At 42.2% G+C, this 12,017-nt stretch overlaps 1 protein-coding gene across 3 annotated transcripts in view; it reads left to right on the top strand.

Moving 5' to 3' along the window:
* LOC144755921 (uncharacterized) overlaps window positions 1-12,017 on the top strand; it is a 203,607-nt gene that overhangs the window by 178,185 nt on the left and 13,405 nt on the right. For all 3 annotated transcript variants that reach the window (XM_078645318.1, XM_078645319.1, XM_078645320.1), the window contains one exon: window positions 6,696-6,904. In XM_078645318.1, coding sequence (XP_078501444.1) covers window positions 6,696-6,904 — 209 coding nt within the window. The remainder of the gene's footprint in view (window positions 1-6,695; window positions 6,905-12,017) is intronic.

The following is a 12,017-nucleotide window of genomic DNA, read 5'->3' as shown; positions in this document are numbered from 1 at the left end:
AGTTAACAGATTGTGATCAATAATACAATTAGCAGAAATGATTTTCTTTTAATAGAGGGACTACATCATGGGAAAAAGGGATAACATCTATTGTACTACATACAGCCTTTCCATTGAATGTGGGTAGTTGAAAGTTTAAATGGTAATCCCACGTCCCAGATATTGACCAGATAATTTTTTTTAAAGGATGCTGTTCAAAACATTCCCGTAAACGGAATGAATAAAACTTCAAGTGTCACCCTGATGACAAGAGAACCATCAGAGGCACCCTTGCACACCAGTTTCTGTAAACTATTGCAGACTTCATTGCACCCCTAGCCTTAGGTTGCAAAGACTATATCTTCCTAGGCGAACAAAATGTCCACATCGACGACCCCAATGACGGCAACGCACATCTCCTCAACAGTATGAGCTACTTCAAATTGACCCAGATCTTCCACAACCCTTAATACACCGCAGGACACAACCTGGACCCCATGTTCATCTCCAGCAACTGTGTCAAATACAGCCATGTCAGAGAACTCATATGGACAGATCACTTCATCGTCCACTTCAGCATCTCCAACTTCTGCCCGCCACCCCAAGATGACCAACGCCCCCCAATGGAGGTGGAACAAAATCTCAGAGACCAGCTGGACTGATGCCCTCAACACCTGCTACCGCCACCTACTTGAACAGGGAGTGAAGAACTTCAGCGCCTGGATAACCAATTGCGCCGACCACATCAAGAGCAACATTCAGAGAAAATCCTCCAAAAAGGCCAGCTGGTACACCCAATAACTCAGAATAGCTAAACGAGACAGCAAACAGATAGAGGGGAGATGGCGCGCCAGCAAGGACACTTCCGACAGGGCAGCTTTCAAGACCTCCCTTAACATCTACCACCCCCTGCTGAGGGCAACAAAGAAGACAGCTCTAGTCGCACACATCGAAACCAACCCCAGCAACGGAATTTTTCAACCCGGCTACCAGCGAAAACATCGTACCCTCGTAGGAGCTTGGTGACAACCTCGCCTTCTTCCACAACAAGACCGCAACCATATACAGAAACTTCGTACCCCGACCCACACCTATGGACTTCCTCGAGATACGCCACCACCGCAACCGACACGAACCACAGATTGACCACCTGGAACCTCCTCTCCACCAAGGACACAACCTCCACTATGAAATCTATCCATTCGCGAGCTCCCACAGACCCATGCCCGCACCACATCTTCAATCTCTGAACCCAAAGTATTGGCCAGGAGGAAATCACCCTGCACAAAGCCTTTGTTACCACTGCAACATTTCCCAACTCCTGGAAAGAAGCCGAAGTCAGACCACTATTCAAAAACACTCTGCTACCCCAATGAACTCAAAAACTATATCCCTGCTCTCACTCTCAGCAAAGGTTTCAGGAAAGATAATCAAGAGGCAACTCATGCAACCCCTGGAGCAGAACCAGCATCTCAACACCTCCCAATCTGGCTTGCACAGCAATCACAGCACCGTAACCTCCCTGATCGCAGACACAGGTAACATTCGATACCTCCTTGAACGAGGAGAAACAGCAGCTCTGACCCTCCTTGACCTCTCTGCAACCTTTGACACAGTATCCCACTACATGCTGATCGAAAAACTCCACCACATCGGCATCCAAGGGGACCTGCTCAGATGGATCACCTCCGTCCTTCCCAGAAGAACCCAGGGGATCCACCTCCCACCTTTCACCTCTGAACCAAAGGAGATCACCTGTGGTGTCTCCCAGGGCTCATCCCTCAGCCCCATGCTCTTTAACGGATACGTAACCCTGCTGGGCAACATTGTCAGATCCCACGGTCTCAACATAATTTCCTGCATCCTTTCAACCAACCACCACCAGTACCAACTTCCACAGATGCATGACAAGTGCCGCCGACTTAATGTAGAACAACTGACTGAAACTGAACACGGGCAATATGAAAGTACTGATCTTCGGCAACAGCAACAACACATTGAATGACTCCTGGTGGCCATCAGACCTAGTACCCGCACCCACTTCCTCCATCTACGGCAAAAACCCTGGAATCATCGACATCAAGCTCATCATGAAATCACAGATCAATGCCGTCCCCTTCACCTGCTACCTCACTTTGCGCATTCTCTGTATCATCTTCAAGTGTCTACCCCTGCACTTAGGGCACAAGCCCTAAAAAAGGAAGTGGGGGGACTAACCTAGTAAATCAGTAAGCAAGTGGCATCACAGAGCATGACAACAACGCCGTGTGACATCGCGGCGTGTGACGCGCGTGACATCGGATGTGGCATTACAAGAAGTGACATCAGATCTTAAGCCCTCACATACATGTTGAGCAGCTGTATCGTGAGTACATTTGAGCACATTTCGAGTACACTTGCAAACTCTCCTGATTTAGGCAGAAGATTCACACTTTTGTACGCTATACATAAAACAATGTTGCCTTTTGTCAGCATAAAGCTCCCTCTAGCCATAGTGCTTTAAAAGAAAAAAATAGTGATATTTAAATTATTACAACGCCTCCTCAGGGGTAGTAAGCTCTATATTAATGCATTTTATTTTGTGCAAATACTGGGAAAGATTAACACATATGACGTTCTTACAGTGCATGCATATCTCATAAACAGGGACTGATCAAAGTGAAAAGCTGCCTCTCTGAAGTACTAACAAGGTGTGAGCCTTTGTTTCCCCTCTGCTGAATTTGCGTCTAGGTGTGAGGCTCCTGACTGCTGCCAGTCAGGAGACTCGAACAAAAGGAGGCCTGATGACCCCTCAGACTCAGCCTTTGTTAAGGGCCCAGCAGGAGTCTGAAATAAGAGAGCCCCGTCCCCGCCTGCACGTTGTTGCCCATCGAAAGCAGATAACAACGTGCAGGCGCTGCTGAAAGTGTCCCGGTGTTTGGAAATTACACCAGGACGAATTCAGCATCTTGATCAGTGGGGCCCAACTTCTTGGCAGGGTGGACGGCGTCTACCCTGTGAAGAAAGTGGGTGGACGCAGTCCACCCGCGTGTACTCCCAACTTAAGGCCTGCCTACACACGAGGTGCACTGTTACACAGGCCCTCATCACCATACCCCACTTCACACAATGCCACTCTACTGTAATCCACTCTACTCTATGCCACTTCCCTCTGACACTTCATTCTATGCCACTCCAAGCCAGCTTGTTCCACTCCCCACTACTCTACGTCACCATACTCTACACCATGCCACTCCACTCTACACCACTCTAGTCTACCCCACTCAACTCAACTGTTCTCTATGCCAATCCACTCCACGCCACCACACCCTACACCACTCTATTCTACTTTCACTCCCTCTAATCTATGTCAGTCCACTCCACTTTTTTTCTATTCAACGCCACTCCACACCTCTCTACTCTACGCCACTCCACTGTACAACATGGTTAAAAGACATTGGCAAAGCCAATAGCTCTCACATACACAAAACCTATTGGCTCTGCCAATGCTCATCTTTTTACTGATTGCTTGCTTGGTATTATTGTACTATACTGAAGTTGCATGATTATGGTGCTTCACACCATTGATGAGGCAGCATTTGCATTTACTCTATGAGAGGGCTTGGATGAATGAGTTAGTGACTGTTTCGCACCCTCCACAGAGTGACCTGTTCCTGTCCATGGAGGATACCTCTTCTTCCACTGCTAAAATGGATTTCTGGTTCCCAAGCAGATATAATTTGATCAGTTCCACTCTTCTTCCACTAACATGAACAGTCTGGCATTTACCAGCAAGTCTTGACTAAGGGTGTCTGCATAGAAAATCATCCCAACTATTTGCTTCGTGAGAGAGTCATATTATTTATTCTTGAGACAGCTTGCTGATTCCGGCTTTGCGGTGGACAGCCTTCTAGACCTACTTAGCAACTATTGCTATCTAAAAGCGCAGGACTCAATCAATCAGGGACTTATAAAGCATGACTCCTCACCCGTGGGTGTCTCAAGGTGCTAGGGGGTGGGGCGGAGGGACTGGGTCTGATGTTCAGTCGAAGAGCCAGGTCTTGAGGTCCTTGCTGAATTGCAGCAGCGATGGTGCTTGCCTGAGGTGCAGAGGCAGGGAGTTCCAGGTCTTCGCTGCGAGGTAGGAGAAGGATCATCTTCCAGCCGTATTCTTGCGGCCTTGCGGACTGGGGGAGGTTTACCTACTGTCAGTGAGGTTGTCAAGCACGAGCTGATTGGTCTAATCTGAAAGTTTCTTCCTATAAGGCTTTTGTTGGGATTTGAGTATGACCTCAGTTGGACTAAAACACAATCCCTTGAAACCCGTCATGCCCTGTGACAGGACACGTATGTCTTGGAAGACTTCTAGTGTAGTTCTTATACCTTTAGTGCACAGAAATCCTACTCGATATTAGGGATAATATTTCTAAATAATGAAGGGGTGGGGCAACTCATTCAGGGATGACTGGTCCAGCAGTATTTCTATGCCACCTCCCTAACCACTATTTCTAACCCCAGCATTTTAGGCACACATAAATAAAATACATAGATTTTCTTCATACACATTACCATTACTAAATGAAATATCATTGTAAGCTGCAGGGTTGTTGTTGACTCTGGGGTATCACATATATTTGGACATCTATCAAACTTGAAATATGCCTGCAACTGGAAAGGCCTGATAAATATAATAGTCTATTACTTTTGTACATCAGACATCAGGGTAAAAAATTACAGATGAAAATGTCACTTATTTTTATTTTTTTGCAATTATTATCATTGTTTTTATTTCAACAGTTAAGTTTCTTTGGGGAAACTATGAGTGAGCTACATGAATGATTCCTTGATGAATTTGGAATTGTCTTTTTATGAAATGTGTTCTGGGTTTACAAGTAGGTTTTACACCGGTTTCCGCCACAAACTGCAAGTGAGTATAAACCACAAAAGTTAGTATCACTTACAAAAATGCCTTTTACCAGTCTGTTTGTTCCAGAAAGCTGGGAAGAGAATGAACATAGCACAGCAAACCATTTGTTGATGTGATTTTTGGAAATAAAATATGCTTTCTTGTATAACGTTTCATACCCATTTTCCTCCCAGAAATAAACAAAATATGCTATATTTTGGCTTAGTTCCCTCCAAGGGAATCCCTACACTGTAGAACTTTAGAATCCCCAGCAAAAAACAAAAATAATTTGGCCTGCATACCTTTTGTGGAAAAGAGTTATGAAGGCTTAAGCAGCAGGTGCTCCAAACATCAAAAAAGGACTCAGCACTGGGGCAGGAAAAGCCTCAGCTGATAACGGGTAAAGAAACAGCTTTTAGTGTAGTGCTACCAGTATGTGGCAGCGTACCATTAGGTTGATAATGGGATAGTTTATAAACTATTAGTATTAGAATTACTTTTGGTCCTCCTTGGGCTACATAAGTATTTCTCAACATAATTCAGCCATTTGGTCTGACTGATTAATGTACAGCCTATGCATAGGCAGGGGTAGACTTTATCACCCGTTTTAGGTCTCGCCTGGTGTTAGCAGCGAGCATGCGTTGCACTCGCCCTGGCGAGGGCCTTTTGGAATCGATGTGATTTCAGTGTGCACGAGGAGGGACAGAAGATGTGCACGCGGGGACTGGATGTTTTACTCGCGGCGTGACAGTCTGGGGACTTTCTTTCCCCGCTGCCAGTCAAGCATCCAGTCCCTGCATGCACATCGATGAAGCTGTTATAAACATCGCGCATTGTGAGCGCAGGCCGCCTGGGTCGCGCTGGTTTGTCTTGTTTTTTAAGGCAGGGGATGGTGGGTGGAGGGAGGCGACAACTTGTTTGTATTTGCAGCGCGCCATGCGCGCTTTCACTTAAAAGAATAGCTGCCATCTCTCACAGCACTCGCCTCAAAGTGAAAGCGTGCATGGCAAGCTGCAAATACAAACAAGCTGCTCCCAATGCCGGTGTTCAACAGACTGGGAGCAACTAAAAAAAAGCATTTGCAATGCAATAGCTCTTGCATTTACGCGAGTTTAAGCCATTGGCATTGTAAATGACAATGCCTTTTATTTATGTTTTAAAAACAGAGCAAAAATAAAAGGCATTGCCATTTACAATGTCAATAGCTCAAACTTGTGTAAATGCAAGACCTATTGCATTGCAAATGCTTGTTTCATTTGAGTAGACTAAAATTCATTGGCTTATTTCCATTCATTACTAGCAGTGGTGATGTCATCTCAGTTGTATTTGAGATAGACTTCTTCCTATATAAATATGTCTTCATTTAATAAGTGATAAATTCTTCATCAATTCACAACCATGAAATGTAAAGCTGAAAAGTAAGTATACAAATGTTGTATTTCAAGTAATAATGAGAAGAATCTGTTTGTACCCGAATAAGGGAAGAGCCTGATAAAATGTTATTTTTAAGAGCAAGTAGGGACTGGTCTCTTAAGAATAAGTACTTACACACATCAAATACTATCAAAAGGATTATATTCCCCATTGTTATTAAGATTGTCGATAAATATTCTCCCTACACAATGTATTCTGTTCATTTTGAGCATTTACTTCTAATGCATGAATAGTACAGTATTGATGTTTATGTATAAAACGTATAACAGTCTGGATAAACTTTGACTTTCTAAACTCTCACTGCGGTTATAGGATTAATTACATGAACACCAACTACATCCAAAAAGATTGAATGTTTTTGAGCTTTGACTTTTCTTGCCCAAATTAATTTTAACAGCCAAAAGATCCAAACCCTGGAAAGCCATACAAAGGTGGAAGATTTGAAGCATTCCTGCCGGACAATAAAGAGGGTCAGAGGATATTGCTTTTGCTGAAAAAAGCCTTTGATCAAGGACACACATTCAAAATCCACTCAAGGAATTCCGAAGATAGAGTGACGTGGAACAGTATTTCTCACAAAACGGCCATCAATGGTGGAAGGAACAAGTATGTCAAAATTAAAAATGTTCTTGACATAGATTTGCGACTGATACAATTCTTGTATTACAGATATCTAGAATTACTCTATCCTAAATGAAATCCCCCCATAAATGCTGTACTAAACAACACAATGGAATAGCGATCCTACAATGAAGAGTGTGTTTGTGGAGAAGCGTGGCTCCATGGTTAGAGCCGCAGACCCTGATGCAGAGGTCTGGCCCGGGACCAGGGTTCAATTCCCGCCTCGGTGGATCTTGGACTCAATTTCGCCGGACCTGATAATTCTCGCCTCTGTGCCTAGTCTAATCATGGGTCCCACTCTGTGACTCTGGGCAATAGCTTGCTTAATCTCCACAACGGCCCAAGCAGCGCTTGGATGCCTGGCTTCACCTTGGGGGTGCCCAGGAGTGGACATTTCACAGGAAAGCCAGGATGGGTTCCCCAGCGGTATGAATACAGCGCTACGAGACCTCTGGGTAGAAGTGCGCTATATAAATACAAACACATTTACATTTAGTAATATGGTGATTGTGTTCAGTCTGCTTAAAGCTTAATTATGTATTTATTTATTTATGATGGTCAGAGTAGGCACTCATATCAAGTACTTCAGTTTCCATTTTTTCGGCCTTGTTAAAGATGGAAAAAATCGTATTGCTTTGCATATTTTTGACATCTTGGCTTATTGTTTACTTTTCCAGTCTCCAAAATAGTCAAAAAGCGATAGACTGAAACACTGCTCTTATCAAGGTATTTGTCCTTTAACAATATGTTTAGGGTCTAGAAAATTTGTTTTGTAGACCACTATGAACCTCAAATTTGCCAGTTGTTTCTACCAGTACTGTAGCTACAAGTATTTGTTTATTTTTTAGTATGTATTTTTATGGTGAGAACTCGGTGTGGATGCAGATGCAATTTACCACTTAACTACCATTAATCCGCTCAGTCCTCTCCAACTCTTATTCCCGGCCTCGACTAAGTCTAAATCCTAAATAATTTTTACAAGTGAGAACTGCCATATTAATGCCCAATATCAATTTCTTATCCCAACTCAGGGTCTTAAAAAACTGTTGTCAGAACAGAAACTGTCCTTACTCAACTTCGCATTGATGGCCATGCAAAGGACTGTTGGATCTTTTTCAACTTCTCTTTAATCTCCAATGTGCAGGGCATGCTTTCCACTTTCTTGGCTTTCTAGACAGCCTCGAAACACTTTGAGCTCAGAAAAAATAGTGATCAACTCCATTCTGATTTTCCTCTCAGATTACTTTTATTCACCTTTCCTACCTTTTCAAATGAATGGCTGACTGTGTGATCAATACCAGATAATTTGTGCATATTTTACAAACTTAGTAGCCTTGATTTGATCTGTACTTTGTTGGGGCATCTCTGCAAACGCTGAATAAGTTTATATTGGGTAAACTGATGCTCAATTCTCGATATCCTTCATACCAAAAAGTTTTAAAGTTATTTATTTATTGAGTATTTTTAAATAGGACATACAAGGCCTGAGAGGCTATGAGACTTTTACAAAGTGAAGATAACCGATCCAGAACACAATTAAAGCATAAAATAAAATGTATGTAAAATAGAATCAGATCAAGCACAACAAAAAAAGAGAGTAAACAAAAACGATGAGAAAAATATGCAGGTAGGATGGTATATAAGGACCAAAAGTTAGATCCTAGCAATACTAATAATCCTCAAGTATACATAATTGGAGCAAAATGGTAATCGTGGAAACAACATTTCTTGTTCTGAATCAAAAGTGTGGTACAGTGATGTCCCAAAAATTACAAAAGAGGGCAGAGTTCAGAGATTAGATGTAGGGAAGGATGATGTATTAACCCAGAAGGAATTTTTAAATTTTTGTTCAAAAGTGGACAGAGAGGTAATGGTGTGGATTAAAGGCAGGAAAGCATTTCAAACTCTGTCTGGCCACTCCTGCTCCATATGCGCTCCCAATGTCTTTTTTGTAGAAGACTAGAGTTTCAAGCCTGGAGATTGCGTGAGCTTCGTAGAATCTGATGGCTCCCTGAAACCTTCAGTTTGCTTATAAGATAGTGAGAGATAGTGAGAGTAATCTGAGTGTAGAACTTTGTGCACTAGGCATGCAAGTTTGTAGGTTAACCTGCTACTAATTGGGAGTTTATTACGCCTGGGTGGAGTCCCGGAGTCCTGCTACGTGAAACGTCGCGAAGTACCAGAAAATCTGCTGTGCTCTGCGGAGTTCTGCAAGCAGCAGAGTGCAGTAAATTGTTCAGCTTGCTCTGATTTTTTGCACCAGGGGTTTGTCCCACACTTTAAAATCAGCTCAAACTGCACCACTCGCAGAACAAGAGGGCATGCTTTTTTCTGCCACTTGAGTAGATGCTCTACTCAATCAGCAGGTTTCTCAACGCGAGCGGGAGTGCGCTGGAAAATCTCAAGGGTTTGTGGTCTTGCAAATGATTTTTCTCATTTGCGCTCGCCAAGTTAACATTGGTAAGCCGTGTGAGAGGATAACTGTGCTCCACGCTAGAGTTTGTCAGAACTCTGTGCTCCATGCAGAGTGGGCAAAACTCTGCAAACTCTTCCGGCAGAGCAGAATTCGTTGCCCACCCCTAGAGCTTATATCATGAGCACTGTACTGAGGTGATGTGATTAAAAGGACAAGATCAAACGAGCAGCAGCATGGAAGGAAGCCTTAAATGTAGCAAGATGAGTTTTGGGAATGCCCAAGCATGTAGCATTTCTATAGGAAATGTACCATACCAAAAGGTAAAATATATTTGTGTTACTCTTTCTTAAACTGTCATAAACATGATTACTATGGCAGCATTATTTAAAGATAACAGTAATCTGCAAAACTTTGCTTTGTATAACCATGATATATTTCATGAACAATGGTACATCTACTTTTAATAGGATCCTCTTGATTATGTATTGGAAAGTTGATCATGAACATCTATTCAATAGCAGTGCTGTATAATTTGATCCTAGTTTGTGTTGTTGTTCTGCATTTCGCCCATTTATACTTCCATAGTTCCACGTTGTTCAAAACCTTCATTCAGTGCTGATTTGGAAATATACACTATCTATTGTATTTTCGTACGCAAAAAACATGGTTTTGATATTCCCATTACATACACTGGAAGCTTGCTGTAATTAATACATTTTAAATATGATCCTTAAGAGAATTTCTGTTTCAGCAAACTGTGCCCATGACATCAAGTTTCAAATACAGCAAGAAAGACGGAATCATATTGGAATGTAGATGAAAATCTTTTATGATCTGGCCCACTTGCAAAGATTGCTTTAATCTTCTTTCCCTGTTACAAACATAACACAATTCTTGTATTATGATAGAACTAAGTACTAGGAATAATTCAAATTTACCTTTAGGAACACTACTTGGGACTGTAATATCCACATGGACTTGAAAGGTTTTACCCATCACCCTGATCGTTGTTACTTCCACTGTTGCTGCTACCGTATTACTTTGCTTTTTCAGCTACGTGTAGCTGTTATTGTGTATTTCTTACCTATTTTCCTCCTTTTAATACAACACTTCTCACAATCCTTTTCAAACTCCAGAAGCCCCTGCTTTTCAAATTGTATCTACCCCACTATGTCCCGGTCCTTCCTGTGGCAATCAGTATTGGTCTCCAGATTACACTTTCTTTACACCCAGGTCATCTTTACTCTCAGTCTTTTCTTTCACTTGAACCTTTTTTTGTGTGATGGAATCCTGAATTCCTCCCTTCAATACTGCCACACCTGCAACTCTAACTACTCCTTCTTCTTACTACCCTCTCCCATATCTGGTAGTTTGTGGGTTTTTTTCATCCCTCTTATTGTCTTTCTTGTTCTCCTCCCTCAGTTAATCTTTTTTCCGTTCATTCTCTAAATTATTTTAGCATCCCACTGGCCAACTACATTCTTTTAATTTCCAATTTCTTGATTTGTGGCATCACTCTTCTTATTCCTCTGGCTCTTAGTAGTGATCTTATTCTTCTCCTATGATTCATTCTTCTTCATCTCTTATAATACCAGTCTTCGACCATCATCTTAGTTCTTTCTTTTGTTTTTCCCCATGCCTTATATTGCCTCCACCGAAATATAAATCCCATAGAATATAATTAGGAATTGTATTTCGGCGGACGGGATATCTGTCACCGTTGGAACGGAGTACCCCGTCTGCCAAGATCTAAATCAAGCCCTTAGTATTTGCCAAATCACAGGATACGTCCGTTGCTCTGTTAATTTGTCTACCCAAGCCCTCACTATATCCTCTTCCCTGCCTAAACCTGACACCAGGACCAGCTATGACTTAGATAATGTTATCCTGTCACTCTCATATTCTCCTTGGTTGCAATGTCTTCCACTCTCCTCATGCTAATATTCCAACCAGAAAATATACGCAACATTGCTTAGAACTTCTCTCTGTTCTCAACAAGCAGCCATAAATAGTGGGGCAAAGTGGCATTGGGAAAACCCTGAGCACCATGTCATCATACCTGGCACTTATCTCTGTGCTGTGCCTATGATGCTGCGCTCTTCTTTATGCCCAAGAATCATCAAATGTACTCAACTCTCTCAGTGCCTTATTTCTATCTATCATTTCTCTAAGTGACATGACTCGCAGACCCTGACCAAGAAGTGATGTGACCAGCAGACCTTGACCCAGAAGTGACATCACCCTTTGACACAGATCTGGAAGTCCATCCCCTGAATAAAGATATCCCATAAATAAATGCTAGTGTCTACTCCTTTATTAACCTGGGATTCCCCAGATTATTCTGCACAGGATTCAGGATATTTTCTATTGTCAACTACCAATGGTCAAAATCTTATAGAGGAAGACGGTATGATTCCAGAAACTTGTTATAAGCAAATAGTGATGCAAAACCTACAGGTTCTCTCTCAGGGTGAAGCCACTGTGCCATTTTTAATAGTCAATATGCCTCCATCAGATCTCCATTTGCCTTGTAAAAATGCTTTATTAGAGAACATTAAAGAGATGATAACACCTGGCAGGAAACTAAAAACTAGGTATGCTACTAAAACGAAGACAGTTGATTTACCTATATAAAAGTAAAATAAATGGTTGAAATGGTGCATATTTAATGGTACTTGCCAT

This window comes from Lissotriton helveticus, chromosome 5_1, assembly GCF_964261635.1.
Source record: "Lissotriton helveticus chromosome 5_1, aLisHel1.1, whole genome shotgun sequence".
Classification (NCBI taxonomy): Eukaryota; Metazoa; Chordata; class Amphibia; order Caudata; family Salamandridae; genus Lissotriton; species Lissotriton helveticus.
This window is presented reverse-complemented; position numbering and strand designations above follow the sequence as displayed.